This window comes from Zea mays, chromosome 4 (genome assembly GCF_902167145.1).
Source record: "Zea mays cultivar B73 chromosome 4, Zm-B73-REFERENCE-NAM-5.0, whole genome shotgun sequence".
NCBI classification, from domain to species: Eukaryota; Viridiplantae; Streptophyta; class Magnoliopsida; order Poales; family Poaceae; genus Zea; species Zea mays.
Window position 1 is genome coordinate 189,076,161 of NC_050099.1, and position 27,976 is coordinate 189,104,136.

Genomic DNA, 27,976 nt, shown 5'->3' on the forward strand with positions numbered 1-27,976 from the left:
CCAAGGGGTCATGAATCCCATACACCTCTACCTAGGAAGCGCGGCAGGGCAACACTACGAGGCCTTTACAAAGTTTCACTAGCTTCCGAAAACCCGCTACAGTTTATGGGAAGATCCAGTACAGGGTTCCTGGCTGACCGCCATCGCAGCAAAATCAACCAGGGACCTCCCCGCACTGACCTCTCCCCTACTGCCCTTGCCCCTTTCGGGTAAGGTAGTCTTCCACTAGCTTTCCTAGTTAATCAGCCAAGGGCGTCCCATTAAACCCTTGTGGTGGCACGTGGTTCTCAAGTTAAGCTCTATGTTCCAATTAACATTAATGAACTTGACATGAACATAAACAGAATAACAACAAGAATTGGAACATAGAGGTAATAAATGATTATCCCAAAACCATGTAAAGCAATAGCAAACTACCCAAGTGATTCAGGGGTGAACAAGGTAATGAGATAAACAATCTAGGGTAACCTATTGGGTCCCATCAAAATTAACCTATGCATGGATAAGTGATATTAAAGAACATTATTGGGTAAAAAGTGGTCAAGGGCACAACTTGCCTTCAATGAGCTCCTGCTCAGCTACTACAATCTGCTGCTCACCAGGATCCTCAGCAACGGGCTCTTCTACTCGCCACAATACAAACAAGCACAGGATATAGGGAAAATTAACATTACACCAAGCATGTAAACAAAATACACAGAGATATTCTACATATTAAAATAAAATCCTAGGAACAGGAATCATAATTTTCTGAGTTATAGATTTTAAGTTAAGCATTTTCAAAGGTTTTATGTGCTTTAAATAGGATTATGTGATAAATAAATTTCTTTACTGTTTTCATGACATAACAGAGGCTCTAGGTGATAGAGAATTAAATTACAAAATTTTAGGAACTGGAATGGACTAATTTGGACTAAATATGAATTTTCTATGAATTTCACAAGTTATAGGGTTTATTTTCATATTAAAAATCAAATTTCCAATTCATTTAATCCAATTTAATCAGCTCTGGACCGGGGGCACTATTTCCAGAGAACACAGGGGGCTCGGGGTAAGTCGCCCAAGACACAGAGAACAGTCCCCAACGGACGGCGGGTTGATTTTAATAAAACCGAGGGTCTCTTTTATAACTTTGACCCGCGAAGGGGGTATCGGTGAATCTGAGCCGTTCGATCAAATCTGCGCGCACAGGATTAGATCCCATACGCACCGAACCGGTATGCAGTGAGGACCGCGCGATCGACTATCTACGGCCTAGATTTAATACGACGAAGGGTTATGGGATAACCCAATCGCGACCGTCGATCCAAACGCTTGCGGCCCAGATCCAATGCCCAACACGGCCACACTAAGGCTCACTCGGAGCCGTTCATCAATAGATGGACGCTCACGACTTTCCCCCCCAAACACCAGTAGCTGAGCGCGGCGGCGCCCAAGCTACACGGCGGCGCATCACCGGCGGCGGACCCAATTCCTCCCCTCCGGTGCACCGCCCCCACTCCCGATACCCGCAAAAATGAAATTGGCACGACGGCGGACATGGAATGGAGGTGCATACCGACAGTTGAAGGGTGAATTACCCTGTCCACGGCGTGGCGGAGATGGCACACGACGGTGAGGAATCCCGGGGTCTCCGTCGACCAATCGTGCACGTCGAGGCCACCGACACCTTCCTCGCGGTCCGTGGAGACTCCTAGACACGACGTTAGGGCAGCGGCAACGAGGAGCACGAGGTTTGCCGACCCGGCCCTCACTCCCAGCCCGCGGCGGCTCTCAACCTCACTCGAATTCCCCCCTTCTCTGTGCGATTCACGGCGGTGCAAGCGGATGAGGAGGGAAGGAAGGAGCAGGGGAGTTCGCCTACTTATCCCCGTGGACCCAGCTCGGGCTGGAAGGAGGTCGCCCGCGATTCACGGCAACGGCGACGAGTACCCCGCGCGGTCTGTTAAGGCGAAGAAGAACGGCTGACACGGGAGGTCGGGTTGTCAGCGACCGCGCGCGAATACCCGTTGCAACAGACTCCGCGAGAAAAGGGGAAACCCCGACCGGCGGGTCCCACATGCCGGCGCCGAAGACCGACCGGCGGGCCCCAGTTGACAGCGAGCCATCACGAGACTTGCGCGGGAACGGTGCGGGCTGGCGCGGTGAAGGTGGGCCGAATTCGGTACAGTCGGCCCAGGTAAGCTCTTTTCCCTTTTCTATTTACTCTTTTCTTGTTTTCTTTTGTTCTTAACTATTTTGAATTCAAATTTGAATTTTTGAATACAAATTTCAACATTGTGTCAAGTGTACAAATTCAAGCTTTGAGTGGATGACCAATATATTTTTATTTACTTATTTTTATCCCCAAAATTCTTATTTTCTTCTCTTTTCCTAGATTCTACAATTTCTTTTAGGATTTAATTTTCCCTTTTTGGTCTTTAATATTTTCTTGTTACAAAATGCACACCACAAATAAAATATTCAGCATGATGCAAGGATTTAGTAGCATATCTTCTTATGAATTGTTTTTGGGCATGGTGTTCACATATGATGATGCACAAAGATCAAATTCACATAAAGAGAAACTGTTTTCTCTATTGGTAGTTATATTATTTTTTTTTCTAGCTATTTACAAGTAGGTGTTACAAATCCTACCCCCCTTAAAAATAATCTCGTCCTCGAGATTTAGGAAGAACTAGAGAAAAGGTGGGGAAAATCTATGCGAAGCTCTTCTTCTCTTTCCCAAGTTGCTTCATCTTCACCATGGTGACTCCATTGGACTTTGCACATCTTTATCACCTTATTTCTCGTAACCCGAGTCAATGTATCCAAAATCTTGATCGGGTACTCCGTGTAAGTCAAATCATCCTGAACACTGAGCTCTTCCATTGGTAACTGTTCCTCGGGAACACGGAGACACTTCTTGAGTTGAGATACGTGAAACACATTATGCACATCTGATAGACTAGCAGGTAACTCGAGTTGGTATGCCATCTCCCCAACTCGCCTAAAGATCAAGAATGGTCCAATATAGCGAGGGGACAATTTGCCCTTAACTTTGAATCTCCTCATTCCACGAAGTGGTGACACCTTGAGGTACACATAATCTCCTTCTTCGAATTCCAGTGGCCTTCTTCCATTATCAGCATAACTCTTCTGCCTGGTTTGAGCCACCCTCAAATTCTCTCGAATTATACGGACTTGTTCTTCTGCTTCTTGAATAAATTCAGGCCCAAAGAACTGTCTTCCTCTAGTCTGGTCCAAAAATAGAGGTGTCCTGCATTTCCTGCCATACAGAGCCTCGTACGGTGACATCTTCAGACTGGCCTGATAGCTATTATTATATGAAAACTCAGCATAAGGTAGACTCTTGTCACAACTACTACCATGCTGAAGGGCACATGCTCTCAACATATCTTCCAAAACTTGATTTGTCCTTTCAGTCTGTCCATCAGTCTGAGGATGGTAGGCCAAACTAAACTTCAAATTCGTATCCAAATTCTCATGAAAACTTTTCCAAAGTCCGGAGGTGAACTGCGATCCTCTATCCAAATCGATCTTCTCCGGTACACCGTGTAGAGACACAATCCGAGCCATATATAACTCTGCTAGTTGAGAACCTTTATAAGTAGTCTTCACAGGAATAAAGTGAGCCACTTTAGTCAATCTATCCACAATCACCCATATAGCATCATATCCTTTCTGGGTGCGAGGCAATCCAGTAATGAAATCCATACCAATCTCTTCCCACTTCCACTCGGGTATCTTAAGCGGGTGCAATAGTCCAGCTGGCCTCTGGTGTTCAGCCTTAACTCTTTGACATACATCGCACATAGCCACATGTGCAGCTACATCTCTTTTCAATCCATACCACCAATACTTCCGTTTCAAATCCTGATACATCTTGGTACTACCAGGATGAATAGAGTAATCCGAGTCATGGGCCTCTTTCAATAGAGTCTCTCGAAGGCTTTTAATGTCAGGAACACACATCCTGTCCTTGAACCATACAGTGCCCTGTTCATCTTCCGTAAATTCCGGTACTCGACCTTCAGTAATCAGATCCTTAATCTCTTTTATTTTAGCATCACCAATTTGTCCTTTGCGGATCTCTTGCTCCAAAGTAGGTTCCACATCAATAGTAACTCCTTCAGTATGTGTAACAATTCCCAAATTGAGTCTCTCAAAATCTTTTGCTAATTCATCAGGTAGCTGGACAACGAAAGCGGAGTGAACATGCTCCTTCCGACTCAAGGCATCTGCAACCAAATTTGCCTTGCCTGGGTGATAGTGAATCTCCAAATCATAATCCTTAATGAGCTCCAACCAACGGTGTTGCCTAAGGTTGAGATCCTTCTGAGTGAATATGTACTTCAAACTCTTATGATCCGTGTATACTTGGCACTTGGTTCCCATGACATAATGCCTCCATATCTTTAGCGCATGCACAACGGCTGCCAATTCCAAGTCATGAGTGGGGTAGTTCAACTCTTGTTTCCACAACTAACGAGACGCATAGGCAATCACGTGTCCTTCTTGCATGAGCACACATCCCAATCCTTGGCCACATGCATCACCATAAATGTCAAATCCCTTCTATAGATCTGGCATAACCAAGACTGGTGGTAACATCAATATTTCTTCAATTGATCAAAACTTTCTTGGCACTTCTCATCCCACTTGAATTCTCTTCCTTTTTCCAACAGCGAGGTCATAGGCTTGGCAATCTTAGAGAATCCTTCAATAAATCTCCGATAATAACCTGCGAGTCCCAAGAAACTCCGAATCTCCGTAACTGTAGTGGGCACTCTCCACTCCATAATCTCCTTCACTTTAGCAGGATCCACTGCTATTCCTCCATTAGATATGATATGTCCAAGGAACGGCACCTCGTCAATCCAAAACTCGCATTTGCTAAACTTGGCGTAGAGTTGTTTATCTCGTAGCTTCTGTAGCACCAATCTCAGATGTTTCTCATGGTCACTTTCACTCTAAAAATATCATCGATGAAAACCACGATGAATCTGTCCAGATCATGAACACCTTATTCTTCAGATCCATAAAATAGGTTGGTGCATTAGTTAGTCCAGATGACATAACTGTGAACTCATATAATCCATATTAAGTCAAGAAAGCCGTCTTGGGAATATCCGATGACCTAATCTTCACTTGGTGATAACCCGTTCGGAGATCAATCTTCGAGAATATCCTAGCACCTCTCATCTAATCAAATAAATCCTCAATGCGGGGTAATGGATACTTGTTCTTCACAGTGACATCATTAAGAGTCCTATAATCCACACACATCCGCTGTTATCCAACCTTCTTCTGTACAAACAGAACTGGTGCTCCCCAAGGTGAGGAACTCGAACGAATGTACCCAGCCTCTTGTAATTCCATTAACTGCTTCTTCAGTCCCTTTAACTCTTCTACAGACATCCGTTATGACCGATTGGGAGTAGGGGTAGTCCCAGTGATAGTCGCCTAGAGGGGGGGTGAATAGGGCGAAACTGAAATTTACAAATATAAACACAACTACAAGCCGGGTGAGCGTTAGAAATATAAACGAGTCCGAGAGAGAGGGCGCAAAACAAATCCCAAGCGAATAAGCAAGTGAGACACGGAGATTTGTTTTACCGAGGTTCGGTTCTTGCAAACCTACTCCCCGTTGAGGAGGCCACAAAGGCCGGGTCTCTTTCAACCCTTCCCTCTCTCAAACGGTCCCTCGGACCGAGTGAGCTTCTCTTCTCTAATCAAAGCCGGGAACAAAACTTCCCCGCAAGGGCCACCACACAATTGGTGCCTCTTGCCTTGATTACAATGGAGTTTTGATCACAAGAACAAATGAGAAAGAAAAGAAGCAATCCAAGCGCAAGAGCTCAAATGAACACGGCAAATCACTCTCTCCAGTCACTAGGGTTTTGTGTGGAATTGGAGAGGATTTGATCTCTTTGAATGTGTCTAGAATTGAATGCCTAGCTCTTGTAAGTGGTTGAGAAGTGGAAAACTTGGATGCAATGAATGGAGGGGTGGTTGGTGTATTTATAGCCCCAACCACCAAACTTGACCGTTGGCTGGAGGCTTCTGCGCGATGGCGCACCGGACAGTCCGGTGCACACCGGACAGTCCGGTGCCCCCTGCCACGTCATCACTGCCGTTGGATTCTAGCCGTTGGAGCTCCTGACATGTGGGCCCGCCTGGGTGTCTGGTGCACACCGGACAGGTACTGTTTGATGTCCGGTGTGCCAGCATGGGCGATTCTGACTTCTGCGCGCGCAGACGGCGCATTGAATGCGCGGCAGAGAGCCGTTGGCGCGGAGACGACCGTTGTCCCGGAGTTGCACCGGACAGTCCGGTGCACACCGGACAGTCCGGTGATTTATAGCGGACGAGCCGTTGGCTTTTCCCGAAGCTGGCGAGTTCCTGAGGCCGACCTCCTTTGGCGCACCGGACACTGTCCGGTGTACACCGGACAGTCCGGTGAATTTTAGCCGAGTCGCCCCTGGAATTCCCGAAGGTGAAGAGTTTGAGTCTGAGTCCCCTGGTGCACCGGACAGGTACTGTGCACTGTCCGGTGGCACACCGGACAGTCCGGTGCGCCAGACCAGGGGTGCCTTCGGTTGCCCCTTTGCTCCTTTATTGAATCCAGAACTTGGTCTTTTTATTGGCTGAGTGTGAACCTTTTACACCTGTATAACTTATACACTAGAGCAAACTAGTCAGTCCAATATTTGTGTTGGGCAATTCAACCACCAAAATTATTTAGGAACTAGGTGTAAGCCTAATTCCCTTTCAATCTCCCCCTTTTTGGTGATTGATGCCAACACAAACCAAAGCAAATATAGAAGTGCATAATTGAACTAGTTTACATAATGTAAGTGCAAAGGTTACTTGGAATTGAGCCAATATAACTACTTACAAGATATGCAAGGAATGTTTCTTTCTTATATAACATTTTGGACCACGTTTGCACCACATGTTTTGTTTTTGCAAATTCTTTTTGTAAATCTATTTCAAAGATCTTTTGCAAATAGTCAAGGGTCAAAGGTACATGAATGAGAGTTTGCAAAGCATTTTTAGGATTTGAAATTTTCTCCCCCTGAATCAAATGCTTTTCCTTTGACTAAACAAAACTCCCCCTAAAGGAGATCCACCTCTTAGTGTTCAAGAGGGTTTTATATCATTTTGAAATACTACTTGCTCCCCCTTTGAACACAATAGGATACCAATTGATAGATACTTCTTTGAAAATACTAAGTTTTTGAAATTGGTGGTGGTGCGGTCCTTTTGCTTTGGGCTCATTTCTCCCCCTTTTTGGCATGAATCGCCAAAAACGGAATCATTAGAGCCCTCGAAGTAAGTTCTTCCTCTTTGGTCATAAATGAATGAGTTAAGATGATACCAAAGACGAAATCCGGTCCTTTTGCTTTTGAGCTTTTATTCTCTCCCCCAAGGATGAAGTCCTTTTCTTTGATGCTCATTTCTCCCCAAGGAATAGAGAGTTGCTCGGAGTGATGGCGAAGCATGAGTTACGGAGTGGAAGCCTTTGTCTTCGCCGAAGACTCCAATTCCCTTTCAATATACCTATGACTTGGTTTGAAATAAACTTGAAAACACATTAGTCATAGCATATATAAAAAAGATATGATCAAAGGTATTCAAAAGAGCTATGTGTGCAAGCTAGCAAAAGAAATTTCTAGAATCAAGAATATTGAGCTCATGCCTAAGTCTGGTAAAAGATTGTTCATCAAGAGGCTTGGTAAAGATATCGGCTAATTGATCTTTAGTGTTAATGTAAGAAATCTCGATATCCCCCTTTTGTTGGTGATCCCTAAGAAAATGATACCGAATGGCTATGTGCTTAGTGCGGCTATGCTCGACGGGATTGTCGGCCATTTTGATTGCACTCTCATTATCACATAGCAAAGGGACTTTGGTTAATTTGTAACCGTAGTCCCGCAGGGTTTGCCTCATCCAAAGCAATTGCGCGCAACAATGACCTGCGGCAATGTATTCGGCTTCGGCGGTTGAAAGAGCGACCGAATTTTGCTTCTTTGAAGCCCAAGACACCAAGGATCTTCCCAAGAACTGGCAAGTCCCCGATGTGCTCTTCCTATTGATTTTACACCCCGCCCAATCGGCATCCGAATAACCAATCAAATCAAATGTGGATCCCCGAGGGTACCAAAGCCCAAACTTAGGTGTATAAGCCAAATATCTCAAGATTCGTTTTACGTCCGTAAGGTGTGATTCCTTAGGGTCGGATTGGAATCTTGCACACATGCAAACGGAAAGCATAATGTCCGGTCGAGATGCACATAAATAAAGCAATGAACCAATCATCGACCGGTATACCTTTTGATCCACGGACTTACCTCCCGTGTCGAGGTCGAGATGCCCATTTGTTCCCATGGGTGTCTTGATGGGTTTGGCATCCTTCATCCCAAACTTAGCAAGAATGTCTTGGGTGTACTTCGTTTGGCTAATGAAGGTGCCCTCTTGGAGTTGCTTGACTTGGAATCCAAGAAAATACTTCAACTCCCCCATCATCGACATCTCGAATTTCTTTGTCATGATCCTACTAAATTCTTCACATGTAGATTCGTTAGTAGACCCAAATATGATATCATCAACATAAATTTGGCATACGAACAAATCATTGTTAAGAGTTTTAGTGAACAAAGTAGGATCGGCCTTGCCGACTTTGAAGCCATTTGCAATAAGGAAATCTCTAAGGCATTCATACCATGCTCTTGGGGCTTGCTTGAGCCCATAAAGCGCCTTAGAGAGCCTATAGACATGGTTAGGGTACTCACTGTCTTCAAAGCCGGGAGGTTGCTCAACATAGACCTCTTCCTTGATTGGTCCGTTGAGGAAGGCACTTTTCACGTCCATTTGATAAAGCTTAAAGCCATGGTAAGTAGCATAGGCTAATAATATGCGAATTGACTCAAGCCTAGCTACGGGTGCATAGGTTTCACCGAAATCCAAACCTTCGACTTGTGAATACCCTTTGGCCACGAGTCGAGCTTTGTTCCTTGTCACCACACCATGCTCATCTTGTTTGTTGCGGAAGACCCATTTGGTTCCTACAACATTTTGGTTAGGACGTGGAACTAAATGCCATACCTCATTCCTTGTGAAATTGTTGAGCTCCTCTTGCATCGCCACCACCCAATCCGAATCTTGGAGAGCTTCCTCTACCCTGTGTGGCTCAATAGAGGAAACAAAAGAGTAATGTTCACAAAGATGAGCAACCCGAGATCGAGTAGTTACCCCCTTATGAATGTCGCCGAGGATGGTGTCGACGGGGTGATCTCGTTGAATTGCTTGGTGGACTCTTGGGTGTGGCGGTCTTGGTTCTTCCTCATCCTCCTTTTCTTGATCATTTGCATCTCCCCCTTGATCATTGCTATCATCTTGAGGTGGCTCGTCTTCTTGATTTTGCTCTTCATCATTTTGAGCCCCATCCTCATTTTGAGTTGGTGGAGATGCTTGCATGGAGGAGGATGGTTGATCTTGTGCATGCGGAGGCTCTTCAGATTCCTTAGGACACACATCCCCAATGGACATGTTCCTTAGCGCTATGCATGGAGCCTGTTCTTCACCTATCTCATCAAGATCAACTTGCTCTACTTGAGAGCCGTTAGTTTCATCAAACACAACGTCACATGAGACTTCAACTAGTCCAGTGGACTTGTTAAAGACCCTATATGCCCTTGTGTTTGAGTCATAACCAAGTAAAAAGCCTTCTACAGTTTTAGGAGCAAATTTAGATTTTCTACCTCTTTTAACAAGAATAAAGCATTTGCTACCAAAAACTCTAAAGTATGAAATGTTGGGCTTTTTACCGGTTAGGAGTTCATATGATGTCTTCTTGAGGATTCGGTGAAGATATAACCGGTTGATGGCGTAGCAGGCGGTGTTGACCGCTTCGGCCCAAAACCGGTCCGGTGTCTTGTACTCATCAAGCATGGTCCTTGCCATGTCCAATAGAGTTCGATTCTTCCTCTCCACTACACCATTTTGTTGTGGAGTGTAGGGAGAAGAGAACTCATGCTTGATGCCCTCCTCCTCAAGGAAGCCTTCAATTTGAGAGTTCTTGAACTCCGTCCCGTTGTCGCTTCTTATTTTCTTGATCCTTAAGCCGAACTCATTTTGAGCCCGTCTCAAGAATCCCTTTAAAGTCTCTTGGGTTTGAGATTTTTCCTGTAAAAAGAATACCCAAGTGAAGCGAGAATAATCATCCACTATTACAAGACAATACTTACTCCCGCCGATGCTTATGTAAGCAATCGGGCCGAATAGATCCATGTGGAGTAGCTCAAGCGGCCTGTCGGTCGTCATGATGTTCTTGTGTGGATGATGGACTCCAACTTGCTTCCCTGCTTGACATGCGCTACAAATCCTGTCTTTCTCAAAATGAACATTTGTTAATCCTAAAATGTGTTCTCCCTTTAGAAGCTTATGAAGATTCTTCATCCCAACATGGGCTAGTCGGCGGTGCCAGAGCCAACCCATGTTAGTCTTAGCAATTAAGCATGTGTCGAGCTCAGCTCTATTAAAATCTACTAAGTATAGCTGACCCTCTAACACACCCTTAAATGCTATTGAATCATCACTTCTTCTAAAGACAGTGACACCTACATCAGTGAATAGACAGTTGTAGCCCATTTGACATAATTGAGAAACAGAAAGCAAGTTGTAATCTAAAGAATCTACAAGAAAAACATTGGAAATAGAATGGTCAGGAGATATAGCAATTTTACCCAATCCTTTGACCAAACCTTGATTTCCATCCCCGAATGTGATAGCTCGTTGGGGATCTTTGTTTTTCTCATATGAGGAGAACATCCTTTTCTCCCCGGTCATGTGGTTTGTGCACCCGCTGTCGAGTATCCAACTTGAGCCCCCGGATGCATAAACCTACAAAACAAATTTAGTTCTTGACTTTAGGTACCCAAACTGTTTTGGGTCCTTTGGCATTAGATACAAGAACTTTGGGTACCCAAACACAAGTCTTGGAACCCTTGTGTTTGCCCCCAACAAATTTGGCAACTACCTTGCCGGATTTGCTAGTAAGCACATAAGATGCATCAAAAGTTTTAAATGAAATGGTATGATCATTTGATGCACTAGGAGTTTTCTTTCTAGGCAACTTGGCACGGGTTGGTTGCCTAGAGCTAGATGTCTCACCCTTATACATAAAAGCATGGTTAGGGCCAGAGTGAGACTTCCTAGAGTGAATTCTCCTAATTTTACTCTCGGGATAACCGGCAGGGTACAAAATGTAACCCTCGTTATCCTGAGGCATGGGAGCCTTGCCCTTAACAAAGTTAGACAAGTTCTTAGGAGGGGCACTAATTTTGACATTGTCTCCTCTTTGGAAGCCAATGCCATCCTTAATGCCCGGGCGTCTCCCATTATAGAGCATGCTACGAGCAAATTTAAATTTCTCATTTTCTAAGTTGTGCTCGGCAATTTTAGCATCAAGTTTAGCTATATGATCATTTTGTTGCTTAATTAAGGTCATGTGATCAAGAATAGCATTAACATCAATATCTCTACATCTAGCACAAATAGTGACATGCTCAATGGTAGATGTAGAGGGTTTGCAAGAATCAAGTTCCACAATCTTAGCATGAAGAATATCATTTTTATCTTTAAGATTGGAAATTGTAACTTTGCAAACATCAAAATCCTTAGCCTTAGCAATTAAATTTTCATTCTCTAATCTAAGACTAGCAAGAGATACATTCAAATCATCAATCTTAGCAAGCAAGTCAATATTATCTTCTCTAAGATTGGGAATTGAAACATTACAAACATGTGAATCAACCTTAGCATTTAAAATAGCATTTTCATTTCTAAGGTTGTCAATCATTTCACGGCAAGTGCTTAGCTCACTAGACAATTTTTCACATTTTTCTACTTCTAGAGCATAAGCCTTTTTAACCTTAACATGTTTCTTGTTTTCTTTAATTAGACAATCCTCTTGGGAGTCCAAAAGGTCATCCTTTTCATGAATAGCACTAATCAATTCATTTAGTTTTTCTTTTTGCTCCATGTTAAGATTGGCAAAAAGGGAACGTAAATTATCCTCCTCATCACTAGCATTATCATCACTAGAAGATTCATATTTAGTGGAGGAGTTAGATTTAACCTTTTTCCGTTTGCCGTCCTTTGCCATGAGGCACCTGTGGCCGATGTTGGGGAAGAGGAGTCCCTTGGTGACGGCGATGTTGGCGGCGTCCTCGTCGTCGGAGGAGTCGCTAGAGCTTTCGTCGGAATCCCATTCCCGACAAACATGGGCATCGCCGCCCTTCTTCTTGTAGTACCTTTTCTTCTCCTTTCTGCTCCCCTTCTTGTCGTCGCCTCGGTCACTGTCACTAGACATAGGACATTTAGCAATGAAATGACCGGGCTTACCACATTTGTAGCAAACCTTCTTGGAGCGGGACTTGTAGTCTTTCCCCCTCCTTTGTTTGAGGATTTGGCGGAAGCTCTTGATGACGAGCGCCATCTCCTCATTGTCAAGCTTGGAGGCGTCTATTGGTTGTCGGCTTGGTGTAGACTCCTCCTTCTTTTCTTCCGTCGCCTTGAATGCAACGGGTTGAGCTTCGGATGGCTCGCCAAGCTCGTTGATTTTCCTCGAGCCTTCTATCATGCACTCAAAACTTACAAAATGCCCGATAACTTCCTCGGGGGTCATTTTAGTATATCTAGGATTACCACGAATTAATTGAACTTGAGTGGGATTTAGAAAAATGAGAGATCTTAAAATAACATTTACCACTTCGTGGTCATCCCACTTCTTGCTCCCGAGGTTGCGCACTTGGTTTACCAAGGTCTTGAGCCGGTTGTACATGTGTTGTGGCTCCTCCCCTTTGTTAAGCCGGAACCGACCGAGCTCCCCCTCGATCGTTTCCCGCTTGGTGATCCTGGTAAGCTCATCTCCCTCGTGCGCGGTTTTGAGTACATCCCAAACCTCCTTAGCGTTCTTCAACCCTTGCACTTTGTTATACTCTTCTTTGCTTAAAGAGGCGAGGAGTATCGTTGTTGCTTGAGAGTTGAAGTGCTCGATTTGGGCTACCTCATCCTCATCATAGTTCTCATCCCCTATCGACGGTACCTGTACACCAAACTCAACAACATCCCATATACCTTTGTGGAGCGAGATTAGATGAAATTGCATTAAATCGCTCCACCTAGCGTAATCTTCACCATCAAAAGTTGGTGGTTTGCCTAACGGGACGGAAAGTAAAGGTGTATGTTTGGAAATGCGAGGGTAGCGTAGGGGGATCTTACTATACTTCTTGCGCTCTTGGCGCTTAGAAGTGACGGAGGGCGCATCGGAGTCGGAGGTAGAAGTTGATGAAGTGTCGGTCTCGTAGTAGACCACCTTCCTCATCCTCTTGTGCTTGTCACCTTTCCGATGCGGCTTGTGGGAAGAAGATTTTTCCTTCTTCTCTTTGTGGTGAGAAGAAGATTTCTTCTCCTTCCCTTTGTTGGAGGAGCTCTTCTTCTTCTCCCTCCTTTTGGTGCGGGACTCTTCCGATGAAGTGCTCCCGTAGCTTGTAGTGGGCTTTTCGCCGGTCTCCATCTCCTTCTTGGCGTGATCTCCCGACATCACTTCGAGCGGTTAGGCTCTAATGAAGCACCGTGCTCTGATACCAATTGATAGTCGCCTAGAGGGGGGGTGAATAGGGCGAAACTGAAATTTACAAATATAAACACAACTACAAGCCGGGTGAGCGTTAGAAATATAAACGAGTCCGAGAGAGAGGGCGCAAAACAAATCCCAAGCGAATAAGCAAGTGAGACACGGAGATTTGTTTTACCGAGGTTCGGTTCTTGCAAACCTACTCCCCGTTGAGGAGGCCACAAAGGCCGGGTCTCTTTCAACCCTTCCCTCTCTCAAACGGTCCCTCGGACCGAGTGAGCTTCTCTTCTCTAATCAAAGCCGGGAACAAAACTTCCCCGCAAGGGCCACCACACAATTGGTGCCTCTTGCCTTGATTACAATGGAGTTTTGATCACAAGAACAAATGAGAAAGAAAAGAAGCAATCCAAGCGCAAGAGCTCAAATGAACACGGCAAATCACTCTCTCCAGTCACTAGGGTTTTGTGTGGAATTGGAGAGGATTTGATCTCTTTGAATGTGTCTAGAATTGAATGCCTAGCTCTTGTAAGTGGTTGAGAAGTGGAAAACTTGGATGCAATGAATGGAGGGGTGGTTGGTGTATTTATAGCCCCAACCACCAAACTTGACCGTTGGCTGGAGGCTTCTGCGCGATGGCGCACCGGACAGTCCGGTGCACACCGGACAGTCCGGTGCCCCCTGCCACGTCATCACTGCCGTTGGATTCTAGCCGTTGGAGCTCCTGACATGTGGGCCCGCCTGGGTGTCTGGTGCACACCGGACAGGTACTGTTTGATGTCCGGTGTGCCAGCATGGGCGATTCTGACTTCTGCGCGCGCAGACGGCGCATTGAATGCGCGGCAGAGAGCCGTTGGCGCGGAGACGACCGTTGTCCCGGAGTTGCACCGGACAGTCCGGTGCACACCGGACAGTCCGGTGATTTATAGCGGACGAGCCGTTGGCTTTTCCCGAAGCTGGCGAGTTCCTGAGGCCGACCTCCTTTGGCGCACCGGACACTGTCCGGTGTACACCGGACAGTCCGGTGAATTTTAGCCGAGTCGCCCCTGGAATTCCCGAAGGTGAAGAGTTTGAGTCTGAGTCCCCTGGTGCACCGGACAGGTACTGTGCACTGTCCGGTGGCACACCGGACAGTCCGGTGCGCCAGACCAGGGGTGCCTTCGGTTGCCCCTTTGCTCCTTTATTGAATCCAGAACTTGGTCTTTTTATTGGCTGAGTGTGAACCTTTTACACCTGTATAACTTATACACTAGAGCAAACTAGTCAGTCCAATATTTGTGTTGGGCAATTCAACCACCAAAATTATTTAGGAACTAGGTGTAAGCCTAATTCCCTTTCACCCAGGTACGAGATCAATGACAAAACTCAACATTCCTCATCTGGTGGCATCCCTGGTAACTCCTCTGGAAAGACATCCAGAAAATCCTTAACTGCACGAATGTTGTCACCCACAAACTTCTCATCTACTAAGAATGCCACTAGTCTGATGGTGCTAGTTACTGCAATCTCAACTTCGAATCTTTCTCCTTTGGAACTGGTGAGTTCTACGGTTCCCTTAGCACAGTGTATAAACTGTCTTTGCCTTTCTTAACCACGATATACCAAGGATCACGTCTATACTGCTCTCTTCTAACAGTATAGGGGTAGCCATCTAGATTAGAAACATAGGGTAAGAAAGGAAGGATTGTAGACAAGGCATGTAATTACGAGGCATGTTACTGCGGGGGATTTATTAGCTAAGTAGATTAGTGTGTCACCTACTAAAGCTAATACATTAACTTATGGTGGTACATGCTAAGATGCCCAACTATAATGTTTCAATCAATCAAAGAAGCAAATCAGACATTTATCATCAGAACAATCAACCAACATTTTTAATAGAGAAAATAGTTTTAAATTTTGTCTTGGGTTTCCTATCTCTAAAAAGTTCATAAATATAGGATTCCAAGATATGAAATCCATCATGTCTTAGAGTAGAAAAGATAAGAATAATCAGAGTAGAATAGCGAAAGGTGAGACAAGATCAAGAGGAGATAAGTGTAGAATGAATCAGAGTAAGATAAGTAGGTAAGGGTTTGTCCATTTCTATCTAGGTCTCGTCCTACAGTCAACATTCCTCTGATACCACTTCTGTAACACCCGGTTTTAAAGGACAAAGCCGGGTGCATCTCATACATGCGCCAAGAAGACAACATATATAATAACAGAGTGTATAGAGATAAATGTCATAAATCATCAGAGTATTTATTACATAGCGGAAGACTTATTACAAAATAAGAGATAAATATAAAACGAACTAAGGATCGTCGGCGCCAATGTCGACTGGAAACGCCACCTAGATCAGATCGAACTCCTCAGTGTTAGGCAGCTCCTCCTGAACCACCTGCTCTTCTCCTGTGGGGGGGGGTGTGAGACAGCAAGGGTGAGCTCACACATGATCATCGCTCAACAAGTTGTGGGGAATAATGTGACATGAACTCACCAAAGGTGGGAGCTCATGTGAAGTGTAAGGCTGATCAATGATAGGGGTTAAAGCTGAGCATTGCTTTTAAGTAGTTGGTCAAAATTTTATTAGCAGTTACTAAGTGTAAGTAAATACCAAACCTTAAGTAAAGTAATAGAACAAAATTAATAATAAACCCATGCAATGCAAATGACAAAATTGAATTTAAGTTCCATAATTTAAACATCAGAGAGTCCTGAGCTGCTCATGACCGTGAGCTCGGCTAGTATACCAGTTTTACACTCTGCAGAGGTTGTACCCTTTACCCACAAGTCATGTTACCCATCTGCCAAGGGGTCATGAATCCCATACACCTCTACCTAGGAAGCGCGGCAGGGCAACACTACGAGGCCTTTACAAAGTTTCACTAGCTTCCGAAAACCCGCTACAGTTTATGGGAAGATCCAGTACAGGGTTCCTGGCTGACCGCCATCGCAGCAAAATCAACCAGGGACCTCCCCGCACTGACCTCTCCCCTACTGCCCTTGCCCCTTTCGGGTAAGGTAGTCTTCCACTAGCTTTCCTAGTTAATCAGCCAAGGGCGTCCCATTAAACCCTTGTGGTGGCACGTGGTTCTCAAGTTAAGCTCTATGTTCCAATTAACATTAATGAACTTGACATGAACATAAACAGAATAACAACAAGAATTGGAACATAGAGGTAATAAATGATTATCCCAAAACCATGTAAAGCAATAGCAAACTACCCAAGTGATTCAGGGGTGAACAAGGTAATGAGATAAACAATCTAGGGTAACCTATTGGGTCCCATCAAAATTAACCTATGCATGGATAAGTGATATTAAAGAACATTATTGGGTAAAAAGTGGTCAAGGGCACAACTTGCCTTCAATGAGCTCCTGCTCAGCTACTACAATCTGCTGCTCACCAGGATCCTCAGCAACGGGCTCTTCTACTCGCCACAATACAAACAAGCACAGGATATAGGGAAAATTAACATTACACCAAGCATGTAAACAAAATACACAGAGATATTCTACATATTAAAATAAAATCCTAGGAACAGGAATCATAATTTTCTGAGTTATAGATTTTAAGTTAAGCATTTTCAAAGGTTTTATGTGCTTTAAATAGGATTATGTGATAAATAAATTTCTTTACTGTTTTCATGACATAACAGAGGCTCTAGGTGATAGAGAATTAAATTACAAAATTTTAGGAACTGGAATGGACTAATTTGGACTAAATATGAATTTTCTATGAATTTCACAAGTTATAGGGTTTATTTTCATATTAAAAATCAAATTTCCAATTCATTTAATCCAATTTAATCAGCTCTGGACCGGGGGCACTATTTCCAGAGAACACAGGGGGCTCGGGGTAAGTCGCCCAAGACACAGAGAACAGTCCCCAACGGACGGCGGGTCGATTTTAATAAAACCGAGGGTCTCTTTTATAACTTTGACCCGCGAAGGGGGTATCGGTGAATCTGAGCCGTTCGATCAAATCTGCGCGCACAGGATTAGATCCCATACGCACCGAACCGGTATGCAGTGAGGACCGCGCGATCGACTATCTACGGCCTAGATTTAATACGACGAAGGGTTATGGGATAACCCAATCGCGACCGTCGATCCAAACGCTTGCGGCCCAGATCCAATGCCCAACACGGCCACACTAAGGCTCACTCGGAGCCGTTCATCAATAGATGGACGCTCACGACTTTCCCCCCCAAACACCAGTAGCTGAGCGCGGCGGCGCCCAAGCTACACGGCGGCGCATCACCGGCGGCGGACCCAATTCCTCCCCTCCGGTGCACCGCCCCCACTCCCGATACCCGCAAAAATGAAATTGGCACGACGGCGGACATGGAATGGAGGTGCATACCGACAGTTGAAGGGTGAATTACCCTGTCCACGGCGTGGCGGAGATGGCACACGACGGTGAGGAATCCCGGGGTCTCCGTCGACCAATCGTGCACGTCGAGGCCACCGACACCTTCCTCGCGGTCCGTGGAGACTCCTAGACACGACGTTAGGGCAGCGGCAACGAGGAGCACGAGGTTTGCCGACCCGGCCCTCACTCCCAGCCCGCGGCGGCTCTCAACCTCACTCGAATTCCCCCCTTCTCTGTGCGATTCACGGCGGTGCAAGCGGATGAGGAGGGAAGGAAGGAGCAGGGGAGTTCGCCTACTTATCCCCGTGGACCCAGCTCGGGCTGGAAGGAGGTCGCCCGCGATTCACGGCAACGGCGACGAGTACCCCGCGCGGTCTGTTAAGGCGAAGAAGAACGGCTGACACGGGAGGTCGGGTTGTCAGCGACCGCGCGCGAATACCCGTTGCAACAGACTCCGCGAGAAAAGGGGAAACCCCGACCGGCGGGTCCCACATGCCGGCGCCGAAGACCGACCGGCGGGCCCCAGTTGACAGCGAGCCATCACGAGACTTGCGCGGGAACGGTGCGGGCTGGCGCGGTGAAGGTGGGCCGAATTCGGTACAGTCGGCCCAGGTAAGCTCTTTTCCCTTTTCTATTTACTCTTTTCTTGTTTTCTTTTGTTCTTAACTATTTTGAATTCAAATTTGAATTTTTGAATACAAATTTCAACATTGTGTCAAGTGTACAAATTCAAGCTTTGAGTGGATGACCAATATATTTTTATTTACTTATTTTTATCCCCAAAATTCTTATTTTCTTCTCTTTTCCTAGATTCTACAATTTCTTTTAGGATTTAATTTTCCCTTTTTGGTCTTTAATATTTTCTTGTTACAAAATGCACACCACAAATAAAATATTCAGCATGATGCAAGGATTTAGTAGCATATCTTCTTATGAATTGTTTTTGGGCATGGTGTTCACATATGATGATGCACAAAGATCAAATTCACATAAAGAGAAACTGTTTTCTCTATTGGTAGTTATATTATTTTTTTTTCTAGCTATTTACAAGTAGGTGTTACACTACCCACTCGAGATCTAACGCAAAGAGTATACCTAAATACCCTTCCCTTTGTCTTTGCATCATCAGGATTCAGGAAACAAGCACATGAACAGATCATGTTTACATATATAACAACCTTCTCAACAAGTGTAACCTCCATTGTTTACGTCAGTGGTTCATTACAGCATATGAGCTTTCTCTGTCAATCATGCATATACTGCCATGGAAACCCGGCCGCTCATGACGATCGGTTCTGAATTATTTCCGTCACTTAGGCCATGTTTGATTTCAATTAGTCCTAGGACTAAACTTTAGTCACTGACTGTTTGGTTCTAGGGACTAAACATATTCTAAAGTCATTAAATACACTGTCCAAAGACTTGAATACCTTTGAAATACACTCACAACATTAGGTGTCCATACAAACATGCTCTCACAACCGAATACTACAGAGGGAAGGTAAGGGCAACAAGATAATTATGGACTTTTAGTCTCTTTTAGCACCTATGTGAAAGACTATAGACTAAATGAGACTAAAAACTAGAGACTAATCTTTAGTCCCTCTAACCAAACACCCCCTTAACACACACTTATGCAAGTTGCGCCGACGACACCCCGAAATATATCATTTCGGCGTTTCAACTTTTAAGGACAATAAGTAGTGGAGCACACACAAAAAAAAAATCATTAGCATACAAGCTACAATCTCAGGATTGTTGGCTCAAAAAAATCATTTCTTTTATTTAGTCTTCCGCCATCACCAGGCAAAATAATATCACCATTCTGTTTGTGCTGATCTTTCTTCCTTGTCAAGATTCTTGCTGTTCTTTTCCATTTGACTTTAGGGTTGCCTTGAATTGCAAGGAACAACCTGAGCTAAACAGATTGGATACTGAACCGATGAACAGTGCTTTCCCTCCTTTTGCATATGTGGTGGTTAGCACACACACCACGCACGCATGTTGCTAGCTGTACTTTTTCGCCAACCACCGCGCAGCTCAGCTCAGCTCGTAGGCATGATGGATAATTTGATGATGGAGCATGCGTTATTATTTGACAATCTCCAAAACCTGCCAAAGGGAACATATATATCTAACCGACGATCTGTTTTCCTTGCACGTAAGAGCGATTGGTGGGGTTTTTTATGAACATTAATTGAACTGTTAAACTTAACATGATTCTCATCATCCACAGGCAGGTCCAAATAAAACACGCATGTAGTACATTGGATCCCTATACCACATACATCATAATATCACATCTCGGTTACTTCGTTCAGTGGTGCAAGCAACAAAATAGAAGACGGCCGTCGATCTAGCCGTACTAGCTAGCTGATGTGCTTTTGATCTTTGACACACACATACAGATAGAGAGAGAGAGAGAGAGTCAGAAACTACTAGCTATAGAACTATTCTTGTCCTGGGTCAGCTTCTACTACAGGAGCACAACGAAGTCTTTGGGTCTAACAAAAATGAAGCAGAGGCTAATAAGGATCCTTTTTTGTGGAAAGTGGAAGCGGCTGGCCTCCCAGGGCTATGATTCCTTGATTTGTGCACAATGATTCTCCTAATGGAAGCATACCGAGCTTAGCATAATTTAATAATATAAAGTTTTTTTTTGGGGGGGGGGGGGGGGGGGGGGACTGAAACAGTTAAAACATACTTGATGATGAACTGAAGCGAACACGAGATGGCTCTATCTGCATGTAAATGAAACCAAATAGCATGGATCGAACTCCTTTCCTTCTCTGCTGTCGAGAAAATTGTCTAGCCTACGCTGCTATGAGTGGAAGAAAGTGCATTGCATTGCATACTACACAGTGTGTAGTTTATGCGTGTCGGCTTGCCGTTTGATTCAGATGTCGACCATGACAGGGCGACGATGCAGCACACACACTCAGACCAAGGCCATGCATGATGCAGCCAGCACACATTGAGGGCTGATTTGGTGACCCGGGATCCCGGGAGGATCGGAGGAGATTGAGGGGGAAATTAGTTTATTTCCCTCTCAATCCCCTCCAATCCTCTCGGGATCCCCTTGTCACCAAATCAACCCTGAATGGCTGAGTGTGTCCATCGTTAAATAGCTTCCTTTTAGGATAAGATCTCTCATGTATAGCCAATGCCACATTATTCATTATATCAGTCTTGTGATGGAAGCATGATCATCATATAGATAGAATAGAGGTTACATGGCTTTCATAAAAGGAGAAAAAAAATACAAGCACAAGTTACATGGCAAGCTAGGTAGCTGAAGCTGACCAAAAGGTAAAAGAGGATGAGTTGGCCAGAGTTGCTGAAATGTTTGAGAAGATGAATTGGGTTGGGAAGCTAGTGCAGTGGGTGTGGGTGTACGACCGTCCACCACAGTCATTGGTTGATAGCAATAGCATGCATGCATATGGAGCCTGTCAAGGAAGGGGAGTTTGAAGAGGAAAGGAGAAAAGGGCAGAATGTGAGTGCAGCTATGCATTGGTTCATCAGCAGCAACAGCCAACAGAATCCATTCAAGAGCTAAAATCACGCTAACCACAAGACCACCGCTGCCTGTCTATGACTTTGCAGCGCTTCTACTATATAGGACAGGAGTATGCAGTAGGCACCATCTTTTCTTTTCCTTTTCTTTTCTTTTTTGTTGGGTTTCCTTGGTACGTGATCGATGTGTATATGCTGCTGTTGGTAGCTGCTCCCTGCTCTCCACATGAATTCAGCAGCACCTGCACCTATAAAGAGAGCCGGCCGGCCTGCTTCAGCCTTGCTTGGCCTCTTGCTTGCATTGCATGTAAGCATTTCTAAGGCCGGCCTTGCGAGAGTTGGGCAGCTCGATCGCCCATCGCTAGCTACGAGCAGATCAGCAGGAATGCACGCATCACTCGGCATGTCAAGCTCAAGCAGCAGCAGCAGCAGGGGTTGGTCGTCGTACTCCCCCCTGCTCTTCGCCACCCTGCTTACACTACTACTCTGCTCCCAGCTCGCCATTGCCAAGGAGCAGTACCATGAGTTCGTGGTAGGCATGTCAAGTCAAGGACGTCGACGACCGATGCATTTCCACGTATGTATAAGTATAACTAGGAAGAATCCATGGCCATGCACTGCAGGTGAAGGAGGCGACTGTGACGCGGCTGTGCGGGACGCAGCAGCAGCGGATCATGACGGTGAACGGGCAGTTCCCCGGTCCGACGGTGGAGGTGGCCGAGGGCGACGCCCTCATCGTGCGCGTCCGCAACCGGGGCAGCTACAACGTGACGGTGCACTGGCACGGCGTGCGGCAGATGCGCACGGCCTGGGCCGACGGCCCGGAGTTCGTCACGCAGTGCCCCATCCGCCCCGGCACCTCCTACACCTACCGCTTCACCGTCGCCGGACAGGAAGGCACGCTCTGGTGGCACGCGCACAGCTCCTGGCTCCGCGCCACCGTCCACGGCGCGCTGATCATCCGCCCGCGCGCCGGCGTCCCGTACCCGTTCAACGCCGGCGACACGCCAGCCAGGGAGATCACCATCATACTAGGTACGTACTATATGATTATATATATTAGCATTTCTTTTCTTTTAATTTGTGTGAGCTAGCTTGCTTTTCCCGCGTGCTAATCAGTATTATCATTCTGTTATTAGTTAGTCAGACGAAGCACATGCATCGTCATCATGTCACAAAGTAAACGTCATGTACACGTCGTCGTCTACCTTATTATTAATTAGCTTCCTACCTACCAAAAAGAAAATGTCTTCTTCTTTTTTTTCCGTTCTTTGCTCACATGATGATATGGCACGTACCGACACTGATCGATAGGGGAATGGTGGAACATGAACCCCATCGACGTCGTGCGCACCGCCACCCGCACCGGCGCCGCGCCCAACATCTCCGACGCCTTAACCGTCAACGGCCAGCCCGGCGATCTCTACAAGTGCTCATCCAACGGTAAAAGTAAAACAAAACGATAGATGACGTACGCGCCGGCCAGCAGCCATGATATGGACATGGGAAATAATGGCACACATGCAGGCACCACGACGTTCTCGGTCACGTCCGGCGAGACGAACCTGCTGCGCTTCATCAACGCCGCGCTCAACACGGAGCTCTTCGTCTCCCTGGCCGGCCACACCATGACGGTGGTGGGCGCCGACGCCTCCTACACCAAGCCGTACGCCACGCCCGTCATCTTGGTCGCGCCTGGCCAGACCACCGACGTGCTCGTCACCTTCGACCAGCCCCCCAGCCGCTACTACCTCGCCGCGCGCGCCTACGCCAGCGCCCAGGGCGTCCCCTTCGACAACACCACCACCACGGCCATCTTCGACTACGGCACCGGCGCCAGCAACAGCAGCAGCCCCGCGATGCCCACACTCCCGGCCTACAACGACACCGCGACGGCCACGGCGTTCACCACGAGCCTGCGCGGCCTCCGCGCGGCGGACCTTCCCGCGCGCGTCGACGAGAGCCTCTTCTTCACCGTCGGCGTCGGCCTCTTCAACTGCTCCAGCGGCCAGACCTGCGGCGGGCCCAACAACACGCGCTTCGCGGCCAGCATCAACAACGTCTCCTTCGTGCTCCCGTCCACCACCTCCATCCTGCAGGCGCACTACGCGTACGCCGCCGGCGGGGCGACGCCAGCAGGCGTGTTCACCGCCGACTTCCCGGCGAACCCGCCGGTGCGGTTCGACTACACGGCGCCGAACGTCAGCCGCGCGCTGTGGCAGCCCGTGCCGGGCACCCGGGTGTACAGCCTCAAGTACGGCGCCGCCGTGCAGCTGGTGCTCCAGGGCACCAACGTGTTCGCGGCCGAGAACCACCCCATCCACCTCCACGGCTACGACTTCTACATCCTCGCCGAGGGCTTCGGCAACTTCGACGCCGCCGCGGACACCGCCAGCTTCAACATGGACGACCCGCCCATGAGGAACACGGTGGGCGTGCCGGTCAACGGCTGGGCGGTCATCCGCTTCGTGGCGGATAATCCCGGGGTGTGGCTCATGCACTGCCACCTGGACGTGCACATCACCTGGGGTCTCGCCATGGCGTTCCTGGTGGAGGACGGCGTCGGGGAGCTGCAGTCACTGGAGGCGCCGCCGTCTGACCTGCCCATCTGCTAGCTCATTGCATAGGGGGCCTCAACTCATTTATTATGCTCAAAATTCGTCAAGGAACATTCTTGCCGATTTATAATTAATTCAATCATATAATACTATTCAAACAAAAGTACTGGCACCGTACTCGGCTACAAAGCTTTTGACTACGGGAGTAATGTAGAAATTATTTTCAGACCAAGAAAGGTCTATATGACAGGATGATCCACTGTCATCAAGAAATGACAGTGAATTTAACAATATGCCAATCAAAAATATTTTGTAGGTATTATTCAGGGGAACACAATGGCTCCATTACAGCACTGTAGTCTGTGCCAATCCTCGAAATGAAATATATACTATACTGTTTCAACATTATATTATGCATTACATCATTTGCAGTACTATTTTATTGACGTTTGTTGATATCATAAGCTGGTCAATTGTGATATTAACATACTAGTTCATATCTAATACCAGAGTTTAGTCCATCAAGAAACACTGCCAAGCACTCAAATTACCATTCAGATATCTTGGAACCAAGAGCTACTTTCAGCTCTACTGCATAACTGCGAGCTCGCACAACATTTCTGGGAAAAAAAAACAAAAGTGGTCGGTGCAACTGCAGTACACTACTGAGAAAATGGTTTTCTACAACTTACCAAACCCCCACCTACAGAGTAGGATACATAGTCAGCAAGTATATCATACTGATCAGAGCACATATGAACAGCCATTAGGATGTGGACATACATCAAATGTAGCTTATACATATCCAGCCGATCAAGCCACAAACTTCAGGCAGCGTGTATCATTGTGTATGACTTGACAGCGGCATGAACAGAACCGCGTCCCACACCTCACGCATGTGTAGGTTGCAGAGCTACCGCAAACTGAGCAGTAGTGGCGTCGAGATGAAGTGCTCGGTGGACCCACAGCAGCCCTTGAATATGTTGGCACATGAGGAGGAACGGACTCCAAATTTGCCTGTTCCAGTTCAAGATTGGAGAATGTCTGGGTATCCTTACTTATGAAATAGACATGGAAGGAAAGAAAAAAAAAACTTACAGTACAAGACTACTTACTTCTTGTAGCACATCCATGAGTGATCTTGCTGCCCTCTTCTCCAAAGCTTTCCCTTGCCTTGTTTTACGTTTCATGATCTTGGACTGTTTTTTTTGCATGAGAACTGTATCGAGGAAAGCAGAAAACAGAAGTTTGGCTTACATCAATGAACTTCAGTTTATCAGCGGGTAGAGCATTTGAGTTGAACCCAGGAACCTTTGCAGTTTACGAGCTGTAGCACGTGGAGTTCAAGGATATATAAATGCTGACTTCAGAGGCGTTTTCAGATGCTAATAACACAGCCACAGTATGAACGATTTGTGGTGTTATTATTCGTGGCAGAAATGAAAGTATATATCTTTCAAATATTGCCTTTCAGGATAGTTTTAATCTTCTTTATCGAATCATTTGCGAAAACAAGTAGTAGGTAATGTTGTTGTTGTGTGTGTTTTTTTCTCCTTTGCAAAACTGATACTAGAAGCGATATCAACATGGACAAGTATTCTGGGTTTCACCACTCACAGTTTGCAAAGAGTGACGACAGTTTTTGCATTGAGTTTATACATGGCTACATGCTACAGCTACCCTATCATTTTCCACATCGTACCATTACTTTGAGAATAATAAATGAGAAAGAAACTGACCAGGGTCTTCTTCATCCGTGGATCCGTACTCATCATCATTAAGATCTACCACCTCGACCCCACCATTATCGCTCTCAAGAGCTTCAAGGCGAGCTAATGCAGCCTGAATGGCATTACAGATACAGAGGTGTTTCCATAATGAGGCAGCAAAACATAAAGGAGAATAGTTTCAGACACAGTAACTGATCAGCAAGTCAGCAACCTATAAGCACAAAATGGTCTCAATATGAATGGAATCTGAGTTAACACCTCAAATCCTTTGGTAAGGAGTCATGAGAAGGCACGGGTACAACAATACACATGGCACATAATAAGCAGTGTAAACCCAGGATAGAAATATGTTCCTTTTTTTTCTAGAGTCTATACTTAGACCCTGTTTGAATGCACTAGAGCTAATAATTAGCTGCTAAAATTAGCTGAAGACATCCGAATAACCCAACTAATAGTTTAGATATTATTTATTTTTAGTTAGAGACATCCAAACACTCTCATGTCTCATCTAATAGTCCAGCTAACCATTAGCTACACCCTCAACTATCCATTAGTTTAGTTATTAGTTGGTTCAACCCAGCTATAATTAGCTAATAGTTAGTCAACTATTTGTTAGTTAGCTAATTCTACTATCGATTTTTTAGACACATGACTATTTGCTCTAGTTCATAGGCGTAAGTAATAGTATTACCAAAACTACTTGTCGATGAGACCAATCCTTCTTCTAGAAAAAAAAAACATAAGGCCAATGCTTGATATGGTAATTTGATACTCCTAGATAGAATTGGATAGTATTTTTTGACCCCAGCACGTGCGGAGATAAAATATCGAGTGAGCTCTGCAACAGCAATTCTAATTTCAACACAGTGAATACTCGTAGACGAAAGGGAATTGACAAACTGTAGGGAAACAGCGGGGGAAGAGGAGCAACCAGTCCAATCCCACCGTTACCTGGGCGCGATTGTCCGAGCTGGCGAGCGCGGACGCCATGCGCGTGGCCATGCGGCGCGTGCGCGCGCTAGTCCGGCGGAACGGCCCGACGTTCTCCTCATCCCCATCCATCTCCGGTGACCAAACGACACAGGCAGCGGTGGGCGCTCCTTGCACTGGATGAGGAGACAGACAGGGGTAGGATTAAGCGCACGGCAGCGGCGGCGGCGGCCGGTGGACAGGGAGAACTGGGCATGGGTAGTGAGTGGGCTGGCTACTCCGTTGGATTCCCATGCGTGCGTAACGGATTGCTAGATATTGGGCCGGGCCGTCTGGTTGGTAGGCAACCGTGATGAAGCAAGAGCAAATTGAAGGAGTTTAATGTTTATACTTATTTTATTAGAGATGATATAGAAGATACGTATACTCTGTATTATTGCAGTATGGAAGCAACGACAGTCCCAAGGTGTGCTTGTACGATGATTATACCTCGCATCGTGTGGATGGGGATGCGTGCTTGATTGTGTGACCAGCCAGAAGTGAAGCCGAAACTATTCTGTCATTGCTCAGCTGGTGTGAAATTTTTCTTGTTAATAAAATGGTTTAAATTTTCCTGTCATATCTCTCTCTCTCTCTCACCACCAGGTTGCACCGTTATAACTTCCTTGTTAAATTGAACCGTCGCAGATAACTCATGACACTCCTGTACAAGGCGCCGTCGCCGGCGTAAACAAGTGCACCTGAGGACGGTACTCCGTATTTGCTGTGAGCCTATGAATCAGTAACTGATCCGTGATTGAACGGCAGTGGAGTACAAGCTCAGTCGGCCGCCACCAAAACTGACATCAGCGTGGCACCGCCTCGACGCCCAGACCCTCGCCGACGGCGCACGATGCGCCTCCAACCAGCTGCTCAAAGACCGCAGCATCAACCGGGGCAGCGCAGCAGCCGTCCCGCAGGATGTCCAGCAGCAGGGGACGCGCCCGTGCGACGTGGCCGCCGGCGCGCAGCGGGGCGACCAGCTCCGACAGCGCGGGCGCGTCCCAGCGCAGGCCCCGCCCGACGGCATCCCTCGCCACCTCCCTCGCGGCCTCCACGTCCCCGGCGGCCACGCACCCGGCGGCGACGACGCCGAAGGCCCGGGCGTCCGGCGGGCACCCGGCGCGCTCCATGCACCCCAGCATCCGGCGCGCGGCGGCCAGGTCGCCCCCGTCGCACAGCGCGCCGAGGTAGACGCCGTA

General features: G+C 46.4%; 2 protein-coding genes across 4 annotated transcripts; one reads left to right on the plus strand and one right to left on the minus strand.

The window, feature by feature from the left end:
• Window positions 1-21,266: 21,266 nt before the first annotated feature.
• LOC103654275 (laccase-23) lies at window positions 21,267-24,483 on the plus strand. 2 transcript variants are annotated; one of them, XM_020552763.3, is made up of 5 exons: window positions 21,267-21,637; window positions 21,726-22,049; window positions 22,141-22,552; window positions 22,832-22,966; window positions 23,045-24,483. In XM_020552763.3, the coding sequence occupies exons 1-5, from the start codon at window positions 21,596-21,598 to the stop codon at window positions 24,130-24,132; spliced, it is 2,001 nt and encodes a 666-aa protein (XP_020408352.1). In that variant the 5' UTR covers window positions 21,267-21,595; the 3' UTR covers window positions 24,133-24,483. The 2 variants fall into 2 exon arrangements, with proteins under 2 accessions (XP_020408352.1, XP_008679334.1); XM_008681112.3 differs by having other exon boundaries at window positions 21,274-21,637; window positions 22,832-22,960.
• A 113-nt stretch (window positions 24,484-24,596) lies between these two features.
• Window positions 24,597-27,089, minus strand: LOC100194045 (SWR1 complex subunit 6). 2 transcript variants are annotated; one of them, XM_008678394.3, is made up of 5 exons: window positions 26,757-27,089; window positions 25,815-25,917; window positions 25,191-25,294; window positions 24,859-25,092; window positions 24,597-24,778 (listed from the first exon to the last, which is right to left on the minus strand). In XM_008678394.3, the coding sequence occupies exons 1-4, from the start codon at window positions 26,865-26,867 to the stop codon at window positions 24,889-24,891; spliced, it is 522 nt and encodes a 173-aa protein (XP_008676616.1). In that variant the 5' UTR covers window positions 26,868-27,089; the 3' UTR covers window positions 24,597-24,778; window positions 24,859-24,888. The 2 variants fall into 2 exon arrangements, with proteins under 2 accessions (XP_008676616.1, NP_001346311.1); NM_001359382.1 differs by having other exon boundaries at window positions 24,720-25,092; window positions 26,757-26,998.
• Between the last annotated feature and the right edge of the window lie 887 nt (window positions 27,090-27,976).